The 22,464-nt window shown below is 38.7% G+C and overlaps 1 protein-coding gene across 5 annotated transcripts in view; it reads left to right on the top strand.

Annotated features, from left to right (window-relative positions):
• STXBP5 (syntaxin binding protein 5) overlaps positions 1-22,221 on the top strand; it is a 204,330-nt gene extending 182,109 nt beyond the window's left edge. For all 5 annotated transcript variants that reach the window (XM_019550115.1, XM_019550113.1, XM_019550112.1 and 2 more), the window contains 4 exons: positions 7,457-7,622; positions 10,607-10,718; positions 16,040-16,260; positions 17,600-22,221. In XM_019550115.1, the coding sequence (XP_019405660.1) occupies positions 7,457-7,622; positions 10,607-10,718; positions 16,040-16,260; positions 17,600-17,641 (541 nt within the window). In that variant the 3' untranslated portion in view covers positions 17,642-22,221. The remainder of the gene's footprint in view (positions 1-7,456; positions 7,623-10,606; positions 10,719-16,039; positions 16,261-17,599) is intronic.
• The last annotated feature ends 243 nt before the right edge of the window (positions 22,222-22,464 follow it).

The following is a 22,464-nucleotide window of genomic DNA, read 5'->3' as shown; positions in this document are numbered from 1 at the left end:
TAATTCCCTCATCACTCTGGGGTGGAGATCATCCAGACCAGCTGATTTAAATACATCCAGTCCCTCCAGAAGTTCCCTGACTAGATCCTCACTGACCCATGGCCTGGGTAAACCTCCCTTGGGGCCTGAGGGGATCCCAGTGGGGGTGGCTGATCTGGTCCCTGCTTAGGAAAATGGAAGCAAAGAAGTCGTTAAATAGGTTAGCTTTGTTGTCTGGTGTGACGACATATAAGCAGTTACCATTACAGCCATAGGCTGCAGACCTCTGCTGTAATGGTAACTGCTTATTGCATTGAAATTAAAAAAGCAAGTGAGTTTACCGTGATTTAGCTTTTATCTACCACAAGGTAAGTGTGTGCACATGGATAGTTACCCTGGTCATGTTCTCTAAAGAACCAGTCCAAAACAGTCCTGGCCCTACATACTGGTCTTTGCCACCACAGAATAGTATACAGGAATGTAATTTATGTTTTGTTAATCTTAAATGGCAGAAGTGGCTGAATATTATGGGACATATGTCTATGAGTTAAAAAAAAAATTATTTTCTTATAACTCCATAATTTCCAAAGATTAGTAGACTCTGGGGATTTTCATTTCTAAGGTGCCTGTATTAGTGCAGGATCACCAATAAATGTCAGAAATACATGTAAATGAGGGAGGCCAGTGATAAAATTGGACATATTGGCAACACTAGATCCTTTCTCATTTCATAGGTTTCAGAACTAAGAGAACGTGATCAGCGTTCCCTGCTAGACACTTCTAAAACTGTATCTTGGAAATACCTTCTCCATAATCAGTGTCCTGCCTTATCTAATAGCCTGATAACTTGTGTTTAAACAATATAGCTTATTATTTTGAAGTTGCTATTTTTATTTTTTTAAATGTTTGTGTTCATACCCATTTTTTTTAGTTATGTCTGTTTGAAAAATGTGGGGGGGAAGTGCGTGTGTGTATATGCTGCTGAAGTCTTTGTGTGTGTATGCACACACTGTATGTGTGATACATGCATCTATATATCACGTATACATTTTATATATATATTTCCCAGAAATTGAAATTATGTATTATAATTTTATATTTAAAAAAATCTGAGCGGGGGGGGGTAGAGGTGGGGGTATATATACACACATCCCTCAGAATTTTTTTAATTTCTAGGAAATTTGTTCTTAAAATATTCATTTTGATAATTAGTGTTTGAATGGTTTCATATAGTTTTACTCCCTCAAGCATTCCTAGTGCTTGAAGTAGAAAATTTTTTTATAATCATAAAACACATCAAGAAATGAACTAGGATTTCTGCAGAGATGTTAGAGTTCACAGCCAGTATTAGAATCATGTGAAATGTGTAGAGAAGAGATTTAATGCTTTGGATATTGATCATTTTCCCCTTATGGATGTGGAGGATGCCTTCAGGCTACCATTAGCCTGTGATCACAAGAGATTCACCATTAAAATAATGGATCCGATGTCTGGATATTTATCCATTCTTCTTTCCACGTGTTGCTTCTGAGTTGATTGGTTGATCTTCAAGGATCTAGTTATGAGTAGAAATAAAAGCTTTCCCCTTTAGGGATCATCTCTTGCTTATGCTGAGTACTATACAGACATACTGTAAATCATCACATTGTCTCTGCCTCAGGTAACTTAAATCTAAATTAAATAGTCAGAATAGAAGTAAAATATATTTTTAAGTTGAATGTTCTATAAGTAATGAACTATAGAGTCCCATGAAAAATGAGAGAGAAGGAAGAAAGGGAAGTATTTTGAACAAGAGAATGAAGTTTTGAGTAGGAGAGATGGCTAAATCTGGAGGTTTGAAAGCATAGGGAGGGAAAGAAGGAATGAGTTATGACGAAGATAAAAGCAAGGGCTTAGCTGTACAGGGGTTTGAAGGGGAGAAACTGGCACTTGCAGAAGGAAAGGGTAAGGCAAACAAAGGAGTTCTGTTTGTCTAATTCTCTTTTCCATATCTCTCCCATTTTAGACATTTTACTCCAGTATTAGCTACACCATTTTCCTTTGTCCTGAAAAAGGCAAACAATATTTCTGAAGTAAGCAAGAGTTAAAATTTGTCTGTGAGTAAAGTTCTTCAAGCATCTGTCTTATTCTTTATGCTTCAGGTAGTAAAGGAGAGAACTGAACTTCTTTAAACTATTTTTATGATCTGGTATCAGCCACTATTGGTCCAAGGTCAACACATAACACACCTTCCCTTTTCTTTCCTCTAAATAAAAATATCAGGTAGTTGGGTTAGAAAGAAGGTACTTTCAAATTGCCGTTATATTAAAGTTGACAAACCATTAATAATTAACAGTGAATCATGACTTTTGAGGTCCTTGTTGTTTTGTACCTGACTGGACAAGTATAGGTAGGTAGAAACTAAAATATAAGAATTCCACTGTTACTATAGTCAGGGAGGTGGGCAAACTATAATAAGTCAAATTTTCCTTTACCCCGTGACTATTATTTTTATTGAAGTTTTTATTCTGTCTCTGAATTTTGTCTCCATTTCTCATTTTCATTCTGTGTAGTACTGCCTACTTTACTGATGTTTCATCAAGCTAGGTTTTTGAAAACTTCATGAAATTCTGTGGGCACCTAATTTTTCCCTCTAACTTGTCCTCCACCCCTGTTTCAGCAACCTCAGAGATTAATCTCAGCTGTAAGGGTTCCAGATAAAAACTAGAGGTTACTCACCTATGAGGCTGTTAATGCCACTCCATAGGAGTCACTGAAGTTTATTGTACTCTGTCCTCCAAGGCTGCTTATGCTTTCATTACAGTGTTCTCATTTCTTGCTAATCTATAAAATAAATAACTGGAAGCAGAAATGGAATTTTAATCTCATGCTTGCCTGTACAGAATAGAGAGCCAAAAAGTTATCAGTACCCTTAGTCACCGCCTACACAAGACAGATTTTATTTTTTTTCAAAAATCTCCTTAATGTCATTTCAGGTTCACAAGTACTGAAAATGATAGGAGACTTAGTATAGAGGAACTGATATTGTTGCTGCTTTCAGCACCATGTGAAACAGTTTGTTCAGTTTAACTGTTCTTGGAATCCTTTGTTTAAGGAAATACCTCATTTTAAAAGAAATGTATTTTTAAATGGATAATGGAAATCTTTCATTCCTTTAGGTTTCTGATTTAATTGTCATATTTAACCATCTAAATATCAAAGGGCCAGGCTACTAAACATATTGACAGGTGGAACAGTTCATCTGTATAGGAATTTCCATTAACGTAGGAAAAATATCATTCTCTTGCATACTATGTTTTTGCTTCCTAAAGGCAGTAGGAAGAAGTAACAGTATGAACCACCTCATCACACAAGCTCAGCAGGTGTCCTTGAAATCTTCCAAATTCTTCATTCTTTACCATGATCAGCAAAGGAGCGCTTTTCAGGTTCTGAACCCTTCTAGCAGCCACTTAAGCTGCTATCCTATGTTATTCCAACTGCACTGTGCTCCATTTCTCTTTGTTCAGTGTGTCTTCTGGTCAGGTCCAGTTTTGAATTGTTCAGCTTGTTTTATTGACTCTCTTTAATCACTGCTGATATAAGCATAGCAGAAAGATACCATTTTCTAGCTTCTGAGAGCTCAAAACTTGGTTTTTTGAATGGTTTCAACTTCTGATGTGTGGCTTGGCACTTCGGTCCTTTTCGTATTTACTCTTGTTCATCATTTTGACTTTTTAATTTCAACACTTTTCTTAAATAGCTTTTTCAAGAATTTTTACTCTTTTCACTTCCAGAGCTAGTTGTTTTGAGTGGTATGTGTTTTTCTTTCAGGGTGTTGTTTCCTCCCTCAATCCTTTAAAAAGGAGGAGATTTATTCATCAGTTTCAAGTGATGACCAGGCAACAGAACTATATCATTAACTTCAGATATCTGTTGTATCCTTGGAAGCTGAATGCTCTGTACATGAGTACTCTGAGTTTGCAGATATCACCAAGTGCACTCACCTAGAGAACTCTTCAAATTCCTTAGTATAACATCTCATGAAGTCTCCCACATCTAGTACATAGCCAGAGTCGCAGTACAAAGCTGAGTAGGCTTCAGTCACTGATCATGAGAGCTCAGCTGCTGGCACTGCCTTTGTCATCACAGTCCCTTTCCTGCTTTCATATCCTGTAAGCCAGCTTCATAGCCAAAGTATCCTGTGCCACGAAGGTGGAGATTCTATTGTATCCTGAAGCCGCTGGCCTCTGGGCAATGAAAGACAGTAATGACCTGAATTAATTTGTAGTCAAAGAGAAATTCTAGATTTCTAAATAGCAGTCATATTTAAGAAGACTAACGCTGAGTTCTGGGCCTGTGGATACTTTGGAGATTGTCTCAAGAACTTGGAAGTATTTTAGGTTCTCTCTACAGAATGAATATTATCATGGTTGTATTCTTTTTTGAGCTAGCATTGACACTACTGGATTCATAAAATACCTGGGAGTAACAGTAGCCTATTTGCACTGGATGGTGTCTCCCAGTTTGTTAATTCAGTTGGCAATTCTAGGACACTTGTCTGTGGGTATTAAATTTCAGCACTGGATAGTAAACTACCTTATGTTTCATCTTGTTCTGTACAGTCAAAAAGAATGCCTGGAGCTCAACCAAATATGGATTAACTCATGGGATTATGAAGGAATTGAAGACCTTTGGTCATGTGAAAAGGTTATGCAATTGAAAGCTTGGTCAGTTCTGTGAATGTTTGACCTTGTATAGGGTGGGCCTTGATAATCAAGAAGCATCTAATGCAGGGACTTTCACAACCTAGTTATATTATGAGTGATATCTAGTCTCAGTGACCTAGCACCGAACCAGGAATAATTTTCCCTAGAGCAGTGGTTCCCAACCTTTTCTTCTACCGTGGCCTGGCAGGAGCAGGACGGGGTGTGTAGAACTGGCTTCCTCCCTCCCAGGTCTCCCCTGCCATCTGCCTTTAACCCCAGAAGGTCAGCTATAACCCCAGAAGCTGCTTGCCTGGGCAGACAGACAGGGCTCTGAGCAGGGGGCTCATGCCATGACCCCGCAGCCAACCTGGCATGGCCTGGTACTGGGCCATGGCCCAATGATTGGGAACCTCTGCCCTAGAGAATACATTTCCAATTGCTACCTGTACTAATAGTAGAAACCACATATGCATCAAAATAGTTTTTGGTTGGCGTTTCCTCTCTCCAGTACCAGTGCTAGTCTGTGTGAGTTCTAAAGATATCTGGTCTTATACACATTAATGTACTTCAGAAACTTGGTCTCCTCCAAAGTGATTCTGATTCAAACAAAGACATCTAGGCCACTGTAATTCACATAAACAAGCAGAGGGGTACCAGACTGTACTTCCTTGTGCAGGCAAGCTGTATAGGAGTGGAGAGAAGCTCTGCTCTACAAGATATTTGAGTTGCCTTATATTTAACAGAAAAGAAGAATGTGAATACAGACTATATTGCTTCCTGATAGAACTTTACAAGCATTATCTGGATCCAGGGAAATGGTGAATCTCACTTTTCTGTAGGAATCATCATTTGGTTGTTCATAAGACAGTTAGCAAGAGAGGTATCCTGTTGACCCTGTAAGTCTTTCTGTTGGGACAAGCCTCCATGGTAAAAATGCTTACGTATTTCAGAAGATCTTACAGTACAGTGTCCCTTGTAATTCCACAGTGGCTAGTCAATATGGTCTTCAGTTCTGTTGCAGAGAGCTAATGCCTGTTACAAAGAGCTTGCATGACTGAAGGCGGAACAAAAATATTTAGTTCCATTCAACCTACTGAAACACTTTGACTGTTTGATTCCTGCTCCAGGGTCGTGAAGTTAAAGCAAGTGACTCAAGTCCTCCTTTACTACTAGAGAGACTTAAGATTACCTAAGAAAAAAGATTTATGGTACAGTACTACTGGCTCCTTCACTTGGCTTGCCAAAAAGCTGCTTGAACTTCGCTTCTTTGGATCCAAGTTAAAAATTAATGCTCTCTAGCCTTACTTGTCTGCTGGGTGGTCAATGATTTGTTGGTCAAAGACAAAGCAGTTATGTCCACAAACCCTAACTGAACATGATGGTGAAGGGTTGAAACATTCTGATCCTACTACCCCACACTCCAATTAAAGTGTCCCTCGTAACAGATTGATAATTTCTTTTTTAAATAACTATGTATTTCTCCTTGTGGCTGAGCTTACAGAGTGAACAACAAACTTTATTAACTGATCCATGCTATGTCAAGTTTTACAAGAGAAAGGTAGTTTAGTACAGTAAACAGACTTGTCTCCAAAGTATTATTGTAATTCTGCTTAAGTGAACATATTGTAAAGGCAGCTTTTTCTCATGCCATCCTACTTCAGAAGAATTTACTTTTCTACTTGAATTTAATTCAAGACATTAGGAAATCTACACAATTTGTTTTGGTTTGATACCAGTTACCTTGGAGATGCCATAACTAAAAGGCCTTGCTCAAATGATTTTGCATTACTATGTTTTTGTTTGAAGATGAAAATGATGATCAAGGTGGACTCTGTCTGAGATCAATATGTCTGCAGTTCTCTAGATAGTGTTTTATATTTCAGATATATGCAAGGCACCCACATCACTTACAAAGCAGCATTGCTTGGATTCTTTCTCCAATTTATCTAATTTTGGGCTGTGTCCCAAGACCACCATAAAGACAGTATAGATATACTCATAGTTTATATGTTACCCCACTCTGAAGAGCTTTTCCTCCTTTACACAGAGACCCACACATGCAAACGTAGTTAAGATTATAATTCTGTTTTGAAAGCTTTGCCTTATGATTATTTCATCTTGAATGCAGTAAAATCCAGGTAAAAGGAAGACTGATTCACTCTGTGATTAAGTTGTCTTTTAAAAAAAATACTTTATTTGCCTGTTTTCCTGTATTCCTGTTAGTTACTTATTCAGAATTTTTTTTTCTCTTGATGAAAAAACCAGGAATCTTGGATGGATTAAATGCTGTAATTTTCAGTATAGACTTTGTGAAAAAATATACTTAAAAAATTCTATATTGACAGTGTTGCATAAGAGCTTCAACATACCCAAATCTCACATGACTTTTCTGAGTAAATGAGCTTTTTAAACTTAATTCCCAATCAGATTACCCACCCTTAAACATTCTGCTTAAATTTATGGCTTATTGGTGATGACATAGTAGTAGTTTATGTTTGAAATTCATTATTCAACCACACTTTAAATATATGGTAGATTATGGATATTTTAGGTCTTAATCCCAAGGAATGAAGCATATGGCATATTGTATTTACTATCTGTGAGGTCTTATGTCACTGAGTGGCACCTATTTAAATCTTGTCTTTTGAAGTATCTGTTAGTATGAAGAAAATAAAAACAGAAAGGCTGTGATTGTAAGATTGTAATGTATAAATATAAGTGAGAAACTGAATACTAATAACTAAAAATTCAGTCTTCCTTAACTTTAATGAACTTTTAATTCTCTTCTCAAGTTTGCCAAGTTTAAGGCCATTGTTGGATGTATACTACCTGCCTCTCACCAATATGCGGATAGCCAGAACATTCTGCTTCACCAACAATGGGCAAGCATTGTATCTTGTCTCGCCTACAGAAATCCAGAGAATCACCTACAGTCAAGAAACTTGTGAAAATCTACAGGTAAACAGTAAAAATGACTGTACTTTTTACTGAAGTAAGGTTCCACCAGAGGCCTCAGCTTTTCATTATGGATGTTTACATGGTAGTTTAAGACCCCTTCTAAAAAAGTTATCATGTGCTTGTGAGCTTGGAAGTATAAAGCACAGCATGCCTGCTGATGAATCAGAGGTAAACATTGGCCTAGGATGGGGGGGGGGGGTTCCTTCCAGTGGTATTGAAGCATCTTTTCTCTTTATAGGGGACACGCTTTCTCTGCTAATGTCATATCCTTGGTCCATACGAAACTTCCTTGATAATTTAGGTAGATAAGTATTTCAAAATGCCTCCAATCAGAACCAAACTAATCCAAGCTGCATGCTTCTGTGTCAAAGGAGAATACACTCAAAGTATTTTGATTATCAGTACTTCCCAAACTTTTTGGCTGAATAAACCACTATCAACCACAGAATTTTGTGTGGACCACAACGAATCTTCTCATCGAACTTGTAGGCTGCAAGGACATATGGGAGAAACTATAAGGAGATCTGCCAGTCCTTACAATTAAAAGGTTGATGGTACCATCTTGGTGGTCCATGAGAAATTATGAGGGTGACAGTAGTTCATTCAGCCAAAGTGGTGTAGGGAACTATTGGGTTGAAGCATTATATCATAGAAGTGTCAGAGACCTAGGGTGAGAGTCTTCAGCATGGATGTGTGGTGTATAGGAGAGTGGGAGTACTATAAAGGGAGTCTAAGAAACCCAGTCTTATATAGGTACATGTTCTCCCAGTTGCAGGAATTGTGACAGTTGCCTTGCAAAGCACCCTTTGCAAGCCTTGATATAAGGAATATGCTGAGTGCCAGTGTGAGGTGCATATTGGACATGAGAGCTCATAAAAGATTCTGACCACATTCTTTGTGTAAAGTAACCCAGAATGGTTTCCGTTCATTAGTTTCTGAAGGGTAACTAAATTACGCTAGATGGCACTATCTGCCAGAAAGCTCAGAAACATGAAGGCACAAGGGTGGAGTTCAGGTACAAATTTTGCCTATAGCATGTTGAATACTAGTAGCAGGAATATGCAGCCAGCACCCCTCCCCCACCCCAACCTTTCCCTGCAAAAAAAAAAAGGGGGGGGGAAGCAAATGTAGGCCCTGACTTGTGATTCATTCTTTGCAAGTGGATCACTGTGCCCCTGTATAGACCTATTGACCTCGGCAGGACTTCCCCGGGGGCCCTTCCTCCTACAGCAAAGGATTGGGGCATCATTTCTTTTTTGGAAAAACTACCATGACACCTTCAACAGCAGTGCAGAATTGGACATAGTTAAGCATTCAGGTGTGATTCTGAGGCTACTCAGTATCTTTCTTTGCCTTAATTCAAAATAATTCATTAGATAAAGTGGACCTGACCATTAAATAGTAAGTAGGATGTGTTTTCATGTGTAGGCACAGGTTATTTCATGAGAGAAGCTTTAGTTATTATCTTGTAAACATGTGGGATGAAACTTTCAAAATCAGCCAGCATTGTCCTAACTTGTCACCTCACCCAATGTGTTCACCTGATGGATGGAACCAAAGAGTAGGGATTTAGGACATCAGCATCTCAGAGCAATGTATGATCAAAGGTAGAATCACTTACATTTGCTCTAGTGGCATTGGGAAGGTGCGATCTTTTGAAATAGAAATTCTAGGACAGAATCTTCTGACATCCATAACAAATGTATAGTTGTCACATGATATTACATTACATGATGTTTTAGAAGTGATGGACATTTGTTAGTTATTTTCTGGACTAGTTATTTTCCTTGCTATTGAACCTCTGTATTAAATGTAAAACCAAATTAAAAAGTGCTTCTGAAAGGATAATACTTTGCAGGGTTTTCCAAGTATGTGCTGTGGTGCAATCTAAAGGTGTGAATTTTTGAAGTAGCTAGCAGCACAGAGCTCACCATAGGGTAGCTACCCAAGTCTTCCAATGGTCTTGGGTGGGTTTTGCAGCCCATGCTGGCCCCAGTAGTGCTCTACCTACGCTGTTGTTTACTATCTGTACTACCTAGTTTAAAATCAGTCTTGGCTATGCGCACACAAGCTGCTCTCACACATTTGGATTCCAGTGTGACAATACTCTAACACTGGGGGTGAAATTGTGATACACTTGAAGTCAATGAGAGTTTGGCTGTTATCTCAATGATATTCTAGGATTTTATTCTAAAAACTGATGGATGGACCAGCTAGATAGCTAATCATTGTCCATCCTAATATGATTTACCTTTTAAGTAATCTAATATACGTGTGATTTTTCAGAGCCACATCTGTATTGCAAAGGGAATGGCACTGTTTCTTACTTTTTTTTATTAATATATTCTTAAATCCTTCCACTTTGCATATTGTGAATCAGGGAAAAAAAGTGCTTATTTATATGATGAAGGTGGGCTACCACAATAATAAACTGGTTGTCCATACCCTAATGTACATTAGGCTAAGGAAAAGTCTTGAACTTTCACAGTAATGTAATTCTTAAAAAGAGAAGGTGGCATAATATCAACTACATGCATGAGTGGATGTAAATTTGATATAGAGAAGATATAATGAAGATGTAATGAGTAGTATTTAATATAGTTTTGGCAAGAATGAATAGGTATTACCCAAGTTTTTATTTGAGAGAATACTATATTCACAAATGTTTCTTAGCAGCAGTAATTAATTACAATCTCAAAGTATTAAGAACATTGGATAACATTGAATAATTGTATAATCCCATTCTTTAATTCTCTGCAATGTTACCAAAGTAAAGTAGTTCTGTATATCTACTGCAAGTAGAGAGAGAGAATGATAGATCCTAGTGAGAGAATGTTGCTTTGAGACATTCAGACCTTGAAAATCACTGGATAAAATGAAAGTGTACTCCAGGAACATTGTGCATTTGTCAGTGTCTTAAAAAAAAAAAAAATGAACATATGTTGTTGGTAGTAATAGAACCTGTTTGTTTGTTTTTTGCAAAGGAAATGTTGGGTGAACTCTTTACTCCAGTAGAAACTCCAGAAGCACCAAACAGGGGGTTCTTTAAAGGATTGTTTGGAGGCGGTGCCCAGTCTCTTGACAGGGAAGAACTTTGTAAGATGATTTTTTTTTTTAATTATTATGTTGTTGTTGTTATTGTTACTACTCTGCAGTAATTCCACACAAGAAAAGCAATGTAGTTACATAAAAATATTTAAGTATTTTATGTAAAATGTACATTAAAAGAACATTAATTAAGGTTTCTGCTGCCACGAACAAGGTGCTAGATGATGTGCACATATACATGCATTCTGGTGGTTCTGAGTGGCCCCTGTTGGAATCTCATGGCTCCACTATGGTAGTTGTTCCAGCAGGATGTGCAAGGCCTCCTGGGAGGCCCTAATGTCAGCTGTTATGGTTCAGAAGTTTGTGTGCATCTACATAAACTGTCAACTGCAAAGTTCATGTTATTCTGTGAGCATAAAGAAAAGTGTTACAGTATTAAAGGAAGTTAAGAGTATGGATGGATACTGTTTTGCCAGCAGAAATAGTATTCTGTTGGTGAAAGTATGTACTGTAGACCAGTTGCAAAATATCTGTGCCTCATGGTGCTCAAACTAGGGAGGTGTGGGAAAGAGTTCCTTTCCACAGGATAAAACCTTCTAGATAAGCCAAGGCTATGAATGGATTTCTTGTACCACAGAACTGGCCACAAAGAGAGCAGATCAAAAAACGTCAGCATCCAGTTAAGAAGTTGAGAAAATCAGGAAAGAGCACCACTATGTAAGAGGCACATGTAGGGGTGGGGTGAGAGTTCCCTGTGCAGTGGCAAAAAGTAGCTGATCAAAGGCTCTAAGCATGAGCCTACACATAGTGAAAATAGGTACATAGTCGATACAAGGAGAAGATCTCGGTCACTAGTAACTCTTCTGGTAACTGCATGATTATTTTTACTAGGACTGTGTAAAATTTTGACAAGTGCTTCGTTTCAAAGCTGTTTTGACGTGTTTCAAGCTTGAAACAGTGAAATCAAAATGAAACAAAAGGCTTCAACAGAGCTTTTCAACAAAATGAGGGCACTCAAAACATTTCAAAATGTTTTGAGATTCAAAGTCAGGCTTGGTGCAACTAAACAGAAACTAAGGAGGGGTGGGGGAAGAAGGGGGAAGGACTAATCTGATATTGACTAGCTCCCTGTTCAGTTCTCCAGCTCTCTGATCACGTCCCCCAGCTCTTTGATCATTTCCACAGCTTTTCCCATAGGGCATAGGCCCCTGCATGTGCATGCAGGGTTTCAGCAGGATGCCGCTGAAACTGTAGTGGCAGCCTGCTGTAACTCAGCTTGCAGATCCAGGGGCCCACGTCACCCAGGAGGAGCTGGAGGAAGTGATCAGGGGGCTGGGGAATCGAAATGGGACATGGGGAATTGAACTGGGAGCTGAGGGAATGTTCCAGCTGTTCCGGGGGGGGCACAGGTCCCCAGATGATGCAGGCTGCCACTGCCGGCCAGGACCAGTGCCGGGAAGACTAGTGCTGCCACTGGCCCCAGCCAGCAGCACCAGCCTGCTGTTATCCCATGAACAGATCTGGGGGCCAGCAACCCCCGGGAGGACTGCACGGCTGTGCCAGACTTCTCCCGGGGGTGCAGGTCCCCAGATCTGCATGTGGGATGACAGCAGGCTGCCACCACCAGCTGAGGGCAGTGCCAGAACTTGCTTCTTCCCAGCGCTCATCACTGGCTGCACCAGGCAGACTCAGGTGCTGGCGTTGGCCCCAGCCGGCAGCAGCAGCAGCATGCTGTCATCCTGCACACAGACTGGGGGACCTGACAACATGCTGCTGCTGCCAGCTGGGCCCAGTGCCAGCACCTGAGTCTGTCCACCTGTGTCGAGTGCTGGGAGGAACTCAGTTCTGGTGCTGCCCTCAGCCAGCAGTGGCAGCCGGCTGTCATCCCACATGCAGATACCCCCCAGGAGGAGTCTGGCACAGCCCTGCAGCCCTCCCAGGGGAACTAGACCCCTGGATCTGCACACAGAATGACAGCAGGCTCCTGCTGCCAGTTGGGGCCAACGGCAGCACCAGTCTTCCCAGTCCTTGGCACAGGCTGTGTCCAACACTGGTCCCAGCTGGCAGCAGCAGCCTGCTGTCATGCGCAGATCTGGGGGTCCATGTGCCCCCAGAAAAGTCCAGCACAGCCCCACACCCTTCTGGTGGGTGTGGGCCCCCAGATCTGCGTGAGGGATGACAACAGGCTGCTGCTGGCGGCAAGTGACACGAGTTTTGCTTTGAACAGTTTGAGGTGCAGTTTCCCAGAAACCCCTGCACCTATCTCCTTGAAACTTAGCAAGCTTCATGCCCTCAGAAAGGGCTACCATCCCTGCAATTTTCATCTGAATGAGGCGAGAAATAACAAAGTTATAGTCTTTTCCATGATTCCCCATTATAGCCTATGAGCAAAATGTTGAAACACATTGAAACAGCAAAACAGTTTCGATGAAACGAAGCAGAACAGCGCTTCAAAACAGTGAAACAAAACACTGTCCCTTCGAAACAGCAAAACAGAAATCAAAACAAAATGGTGCTTTTCACACAGCCTTAAATTCACTGCTTTTTTTTCAATCTGCCTAGTGTTTTACTGCATAGTATATATGGTATTTTAGTTTTTTAACTAAAAGAACTAAACTCATGTATAGACACTTGCTAGACAAAATTAGAAAGTTCTATCCTGTGAGCATTCAGTTGGAGGGACAAGTATTTGTCTCCTACATAAACTCCTAATTATACCAAGGAGCTTGCTTGCTTGGGTATTACGCTTCCATTTTATGTGCTATCAAAAGCCATTACCCATGCACCTATTCATTAGAAATGAAATTCCTCTCAACATTGCATGCACATATGTTCTCAGTATGTTCTAAGGATCATCTTCTGGGGAGAACCTTGCACTCATTTTTGCATTTGTAGTGTTAATGGAATGTTGGCAGCTCATTTATGGTATTACAAAAACCACTGTATTTGGATAAGTGTTCATTACTCAGCTCACACAAAACTAGAAAAATCTGTGTACATACGCAGTGTTACCTCAAAATCCTGATTTCCTAAAATACTTCCAAACTAAATATAAATATATCAGATTTCAGTTTGAAAAATTAAAGTTTCATAATCATCTAAATCATCTCCAGTGTACCTGTCTTAACTAGAGTGTGACTACAATTACAGGTGCTGACTATAAGCTAAATGAAACAATAAATTAATATTTCTCCCTTCTGCAAGTGCTTAGTGATATAATTCTTATATTAATAAATAACATGAAAATTGTTCTGTACAAAAATATGGAATCCAATCGAAAAATCTCAATGCAGTGACTCATTTCAGTCAGAAATATGAATAATCTGATTACTATAAAAATGCATATAAACTTAATTTAAAAATACATTCTTGAAATTACAATGAGGATTTTTATGCTATTGATAGTTATTTTGTTTTTTAAACTAGGGCCAAGTTTTCAGTGGGAGCTCTTTGTTTGTATAAGTGCACTGGTATCCAATCCTAGCAAAGTGCTTTTACTTTTGGAGATAGGTTGTACTAGCAAAAATGATCTTTTCTACCCACCCACCCACCCACACACAATTCCTTCCTGCCAGTGAAATAAATTATACTGACTTAAGCAAAATTTTGCCAACCTTACTCTACACTGGGAATTTGTGAATACCATTGCTTTGACCACAAATCACTTTACTGCATGCCCCTGTTATTGACATAAGTATTCCAGTAAAGTTTGTCACTTAGTCCCAAAACTTGAACTAGGGGAGAAACCTGTTTAATGAAATTGCCATCATTTATAATAAGCAATTAGTACTGTTTCTAGGCAGAACCGGCATTAGTTACTTAGGGCATTTTTGCGCATGTAAGCACTGCAGCACCAGACACTTTGAAAAGTGCCTGACACTGTGACACTTACAGTTGTATAAGTGGCTAAATGCATGGCAGCATGAGAAAATGAAGGCATGCTTTTGAACTAAAACAAATTGGAGGCGCTTTAGTTCAAAAGTGCACTGCCGCCATTTTCTATACACTGACATGCATTTCACTGCTTATACAACTTCACACAGCCCAGCGCAGTTCGCCTCAGCTCATGTGTGGAACAGACTTGATTAATCGAGTCTGCTCTGAAGTGACAGATCTCCCGCACATCGTGGGACAAAAACATTATGGGTATAAATGCCCTTAGTTACCCAAGCAAAAATTAATCGCACTTATTTTACTAATGAGAAGCGTCATAATTTTATAGTAACATGTAACGTGTGTTTAATGGCCTTTTTTGGACAATAGGGTATAAAAACTGGGGAAAGCTTATTCGTATTTAATTACAGGAGCATCCTGGATTAAACCCACCATACTTTTTTATCTTGAAGTTGGAGCTTATTGGTATTAAGTAGCATATTTACTCAAATATAAAATGAGGCTTCCCCCACTTACCATAGGAGGAACCCCCTCATTTAATTTGAGTCCAAGTGGAGAGAGGGGCAATGGCTGCAGCTACAGCTCCCACTCTAAGCCCAGTGTTGGTTGGATTCAGAGCTGCAGTCACTGCCCCTTTCACCTACCACCTGCCCCTAAAACATTTACTCCACCCTGCTTCCATCTTTGCTCCCCACCCCTATCACTTATCTTCTCATTGCAACTTCCTTTATAGGCTCTGGCCCCAGCCTGGCCACACAACAACAACAGCTGTGGCCCCAGCTCTGGGGCCAGGGCTGAAGCTGCCACCACCCCAAGAACTACTAGCAGGGCCTGATGCAGCATGTGCTCTGTCCTTCTTACCCCAGCCCAGAGCAGGGCCCCAGTTAAGAGCCAGAGCTTGAAAAAGAAAGATAAGCAATGGGAGACAAGCAGCAGAGAGGACCAAACAAGTGTGGGCAAGTGGTGGAGGGGGACAGTTGCCAGGGGTACAGGTGCAGTGCAGGGCAAATGTCAGGGAAGTCAGACAGGAGGGGTAGGACTCAGGGAGGCAAGACAACAGCAGTGCAGGGAGGGTGGGGTGAAGCAACAGGGGGTACAGGCAGGCAAGGGTTGCACAGGCACTGGGGAGGGAGGCTGGGAGCCAGGGTGGCAAGTGGTCATGGGGGACAGGGAGCAAGGATCAGGCCACTAGACTCCCGTGTCACTGCTTGCCTGCAGCAGTGGTGGGGGAGGGACAAATTTAAGATGACCCTCCACAAACTATATTCTAAACATGGAAAATTTATAACAAATGCATATATTTTCCATGTCTAGAATCTAATTTTGGGTGGTGTGTCTTAGATTTAGAGTTGTCTTGATTTGCGGTAAATACGGTAGTTAGGCACTGGTTTAAAAATTAACACGTGGTAAGAAATTTTATTTTTCTGGGTTGTTTTTTTTTTTGTTTTGTTATCTTGTTCTTTGAATATGTCAAGTTGGAGAATCATCATCTGGAAAGGCATCAAGGAGTCTTGCTCAGCATATCCCAGGGCCAGGTGGTATCGAAGGTGTTAAAGGAGCAGCATCTGGTGTTGTTGGTGAACTAGCACGAGCCCGGCTGGCACTAGACGAAAGAGGACAGAAACTGGGAGACCTGGAAGAAAGAACGGCAGCTATGCTTTCTAGTGCTGATTCTTTCTCTAAACATGCTCATGAGGTGAGTATTATTAGATCTTTAAGCTGACAGAGATGTGGACATTACACTTCTGACTTACCTTCACTAAAAACAGAACACTTGCAAACAGGGAAACTTTATGGTTAATAATTGACACTTCCTTTGTTTTCCTACAGAACTTTACTTTTATCTTAAGTAATAAGAAGTAACATTTCTGTTGAAATAACCAGACTTGCTCATAGGCACAGCTTGGTTGTGTAACAAATAGCTGATGTGGTACACTTTCATGGATACTTTTAGGCTACATACACATATTCAAATAACCTGAGGGAGAAACTTACCCCAAGCCATGTGTACAGACATTTGAATGCTGAGACCCTGAAAAGTGCAGAGCTTGCAGTTCTGACTTTGCAGCCAAAGGGGGATACTTGCGCACACGTTTCAATATGTCTGTAGGCTTCTTTAGTCTGCCTAGCCAACAGATTGCAGTACTGCATACGGCAGACCTGCTTGGCTGACCAACACTGCCTGCATTTCCCTGAGCACAATGTTGGGATTAGGAAAGGGGAGTGTTCTGGAGCACTAGAGTCCAGCAAGTGACACTGTCTCTGGGGGTGAAGGGGAAGAAGCTGGAAGACTGTGTTCTCTTCTGAGAGAAGCCATGGCACATACAGACATTTGCTTCACCAGGAGAAACTCTCCAGAGACTGATTTAAGCCTGGTTGTTCTCAGGTTGTTTTTTTCCTGGAGTGGCCATTTTTATCCTGGGAGAAAACACCTGAACATTTGTACACTTGTGGTTTCTACTGGAAGAGTAGCAACTCCCCCAAGAGAAACTGAATGTCTGTATGAGGCCTTAAGTCAGTTTTCTTTGGCAAAAGAAATTCCTGTGACGGTGTCAGATGTTTAGTGTAATTTGTTTATTTGTTCATGTATGTATAGTGAACACTATTGTACATGAGTCCTCTGGTCTTTAAACCAAGGTAGACCCAATTTATACACTCACAATTCCAGAAATTCTTGCTCTTTTACCTTGGGTAATCACCAGAGACAGTTTCCTACCCCTTCATTGTTTTTCCAAGTCTCTTTGTCTTCCTACCTGTCCCAGAACCTTGCTGTCTGTCTTCTCTACTGCCAGAAGAACAGCAACAAATATACCCTTAGCAATGTTATCACAACAGCATTTTTCTGCTCACTCACGATTCTTCAGCATATTCATGTAAATAAATTCATGACACTGATGCTGTTGTAAAAAAAAAAAAAAAAAAAGACTGTAAAATAAAGAATTAATTAGTCTGTATTTGATTGCATCAGTAAATAGAAGTATTAACTGTATTGATAGATTCCCTTCTTTTCTTTTCTTTTTTGTGCTTATTTGTAGATGATGTTGAAGTACAAGGACAAGAAGTGGTACCAGTTCTGACACCCCACATCCAAATACATCTATTTAACTTTATTTTGAGGAAAAAAATATTTTGTCTTTTACTTAATTTCTTCAGGACCATGGAGTTAAGAGGAGTATTCACCATTGGATACTGTTGTTTCGTAGCACAAGTCATATACCCTGTTTTACCTCAGTCATATGGCTTTAACTGAGGAGCATTATGTCTGAGAGAGACAAAAAACTGGAGTGTTAGCTGTGGATTGAATGAGAGCTCGGGAATAGAGCAAGTAATAAAAGACACATGGAAAAGAGGTAGAATGAAGGGGAGAAATGTCATGTGAGATGGGCAGGGGCAATGCAGGAACAATCCTGTGTTAAAATTTCATATGCCAAATTTTTGTGCTATTGTAACTGCTGCCAGTGTTTCACCCTCCTGTGAGGGGAGGCAATAAATCAGGGGTCCAAGAGCTGGAATAAAGTTGTTTGTCTTATTGGACTGTTAACAGCTGACTTACACCTGTCCTCCCTAAGACTGGTCATTGTTGTTGTTGTTGAAGAAGAGTTAAACTCTTGCTGCCATTTTTTTATCAGAGAAGCTGGAAGTTTGAAAAGTCCATCTTGAAAATGTATACATAGTTGACCTCTACGTAGTCTCTTCTTGGACCCCTGATCTAGTTTTCTTGTATTCACACCATACTCTGTCAAGTGCAAAACAAGAGGATAAATAATTTTGCATTAAAAATATCAAGTGACTAATATGACTCAACTGTGTGTCATGCTGGGAGTTTTCATTTGTGTTATGGCTGTGCAATGTGAAAAGTGAAAACATCTTCATCGTGATGAGGAGAATACTTCAATGTCTGTTACCTATCTTGTTTCATTTAGCTAAATAGGATTTTTTTTCACCAAAAATTATTATTGGTTCAGTTTGTAAAATGTTTGGAATTGGCTGTAGGTTTCCTTCATGCTGTGAATTTTTATAAATGTTTAACAGAATGTATCTTTACAGCCATTAAAATTGCTGAGATTGGTTTCAAGCAAAACCTGCAGCTAAGATATATATGCCCCTTTAGTTCTTTCCTACCAAATCAAACAACCTTGGACTCAGGTTTCAAACATTTTTAAACTCAGTGGAGATGCTGTTGCATGGATTACAGCAAGCATCTAATGCTAATTATAACTATCAGTGTCTAGTCTTCGAGCAGATTTCTCAAATCTTATTTGTAGAGCTGCTAAGTTTATATCGTAGTCCCTTCAAATACTGAAGAATGCTTACCTAAAAATTGGATTTAGTTGATAAAACTAGTGTTTCTTATACATAGGGCTGATATCGAAAATGACCAGTTAAGAGGTTCTTTGTTTCAGGAAGTGGCAGACCATTAATTAAATTTGGTCAGGCAAAAAATTCATGCAGCTGAGCCAATTTAATAATTGCTGCACCAAAGCCATATCTGTAGGGATGGCCAGAGTTTAAATTGAGAGAGCAAGAGAGATTCTTAGAAGTATTTGCATTTCAGAAACTAAACTAATCATTTTCTTAATCTCCAATTGGAAATAGGCCTGGTTGTATTTTGCAGTGGGGAATAATTAGAAAGTAAGAGCTGTTGTATTTGAAATGTTCCTGTAAGAATCAATAAAATTGACTCCTCCTAGCACCTTAACTCTATATGTGTGTGCTATGCACTTTTCTTCAAGCATTCCCAGAGTAAAACTGGTTGGTATGGTTAAATGTAATTTAGTAATGTTTACAGGAAACATGGCTGCTTATTTGAGAGATACAAAATATAAAGGATTATGGATTCTTCAAGAAAGTAAAAAGAAAATTGTCAGTTTCATCCCCCCAAATATGTTCAGAATTTGTGACTCATATTGATTAATTAGATTTGTGTACGTTAACTTAATTTGATCTCATTGAGAAAAGGAATAAACTAAAAGGCAATAAATAAGTTCTGTTGTCTGCATCTGGGAAATGTACTGTGTATTCTATCGTTCTGTGCTGCACCACAACATAAAAACCCTGACTTTTTATATGTTTTTGTAAGTGGTCCAGCATGTAGAGAAAAGTTACCATTCTAAATTCTGACTATTTCCCCACAGATATGGGGTTTAATTTAACACCAGCTACATGATAACTTGGCCTGCATCATTTTAGCACTTCATGTGACACATTTTTATGGTATCATTTTGCCTCTTGTATATTAAAGTAATATTGTGTTTGCTTGCAGTTCAGAAAGCAGAGAACAAGATTACTAGATAATTTATTTCTAAAATCAGAGGTGCGATTTTTCTCCTTCCTCCCCAATTTCAAAATATTTCTGTTGCTGATACTCTAACCTGATTTGAGGTATGGACTGCATTTCAGAGCAACAGGAATCTATTGGAGAATTATTTTGATCAATCTCTGGGAGAGGTGCTAGTAGAAGTACTTATCAACAAGTCATAATGTCAGATCCATGAAAGCTGGCACTGGTTTGAGAGGGAAACTTGCTTGCTTTTTCCAGAAAGAAGCATTAGAGAACTACCTGCAAGCAAAGGAAGACTAAATGGAATGAGAAAGTATATGCTAACACAGGAAAAATATTGGTTTATTTGGACTGAAGAATCTGATGCGATTTCTTTAACATTTATTTCTGCTGCTTATGTGTTTTTGTTTGAATATTGAAGTTCATAACATTCATTTCTTAAAAATGAATTCACAGATGGTTCTTAGTTATATGAGTCACATACTCTTCTAATTGCATTTCAATCTTAAACATTAGTTTTGTCATTTTTCTCATCAAAGAGATGATACTGAGGCAAATGATGATACTCATTTTTATTTGCTGTTATTGGTCAAGTCCCTCTAAAGTGAATTTATCTGAAAAGAGAGGGGAATCACATTTGTCCTCTTGGTTGGCATTTTAGTTGTTTAACCTCCTACTCTGTATCTGGAAGAATAGCAAAATATAACTGAACTCTATAACTCTTTCCTCTCTCATCTTTTGATGGAAGTGTGAGAAATTGCTGCTATTTGTCTTTTATGTACTGTCGCATTTAATTACGTTGAAACTGAAGAAGATTTTCTTCAACATGGGAATCCTGCCAAATTATTATTTCTTCTGAATGTTGTTTCATGTAAATATGTGTCTACTCCAAATAAGTCTGAAAGTGTTACACCCCAGGCATCTTGAAAGATTTGTTGTTTGGAAAATGAACACTTACGAAGTATTACATTAATTTATAACTGTATTACTTGTCTGTCTTTAAACATAGTTCTGCTATGTGTTTCTTGCATGACAGATCACATTAGAAAGCTATATCCAAAGGTGATGGGGTTTTTTTGCAGTCTTTTTTTTCCTTTTTCCTTTTTTTTCCCTTTGCTTAAGAAGTAGCACTGATCTCACCTGAACTTTAAACTTGAATTTTTTCCTGCACTTTAATTCAGACTTGGTATTTTGATTGTTAATTTTTATTTTCATGTTTCTGTAGTTCAGGTTCATTATTTGTATATAAGCACATACATTCAATATGGAGAGCTTAGAACAGTCTTATATGTGTACATCTGAAAATTACATAAACCAATGAATGTGTGTCTTCATCAAAAATTGTGTATTTAAATATATACAATATAGAATCTAACAAAAGGCATTTGTCAGGATTTTACGTTTTAAAATTACTGCAACACTTTCAGATTTGTTTCTAGATCATTCAAGATAGTAATTTGTTATATTTATACATATTTCTGAAGAATACTTTTAATTTTCAAAAGAATTTTATATATGTACACTTAACTTTAATTTTAGAAGTTTAAGTCGAAGTACTTAAAGGATGTATATTATCCATACAAAAAGTTGTTTTAAGCTTATAAGAAATACATTCACGTCTCTTATTGAGATGCAGTTACTAACCACCAAAAAGAGAGACCCCATTTGCTTCACTTGAAATGCTTTGCTGAAATCTATCATATTTGCAGTGACATGACCCACATTTTTGAACATTTTAAAATTATTCCTTAGCTTGGGGAGTGAAAGATACCGATTTTAAAAAATTGAACCTAATGGAAAACCTTTCTCAAGAGCTGCAACTTGCTGTTGGATGTTTACCATAATTTTTGTTTTAAAATTATATGTAGTGTGATGAAAAAAATAGTTTTTCAGGTATTTTATTCAGCCTTTTTAAATAATAAATTTCCAAAAAATGAAAATGGAGTTTTATGTATTTTTGTCCAATGAAGGGGGTTTTTTTGTAGTTAATAAATGTTGGTTCTTCATTAGTTTTGCACAAGTTGATCAACATTACATGTTTTCAGATTTTGTTTTGAAAAGTATATCGCCTATGGCTGAAGTACCCTCCTCTTTCTATTCATGGTTTGATTTAACTGAGTATAAATTTGACTGCAGTTGCAGTGCTGTGTTGATGTATGTTGTTTGAATTATGTGCAATGATTGCCTTCCTTTACAGTGTAGTTTGTCAGTTGTACTTTTTCCTCATTTTAGCCAGATTCTTGTAAATCTTATGTGACTCTTTTCCTGTGGCTGATGATGACTTTGCTGCTGCCACACAAAAATTGAAGCATTTTGTAGACAGAAATTAACTGTATTGAGGAAAAATAATAAAAAGTGGAAAACATAGTGCATGTGGATCAGCTGAACTGTCTAACTTTATTTTCAATTTCATTGTTTAATTTGCATTGAAAAGTAAAGCTGAATTTAAATGATACCCTTTTTTATAATCATGTGTTTTTCTATAGATGTAGTGTACACCTTATATTTGATTTTAATGTTTCAAGAGAGGTGAGTGTATTTCTAGGTTGTTTTACACTTAGAAATTCCAGGCGTTGATTTTGGTGTCTGTTCAGAGAGAGACAGATTTTATTATACAAC

The sequence above is a fragment of the Crocodylus porosus genome, unplaced genomic scaffold (genome assembly GCF_001723895.1).
Source record: "Crocodylus porosus isolate Cpor-Errol unplaced genomic scaffold, CroPor_comp1, whole genome shotgun sequence".
NCBI classification, from domain to species: domain Eukaryota; kingdom Metazoa; phylum Chordata; order Crocodylia; family Crocodylidae; genus Crocodylus; species Crocodylus porosus.
Note: the sequence above shows the minus strand (reverse complement) of the source record. Positions and strands in the feature narration are given on the sequence as shown.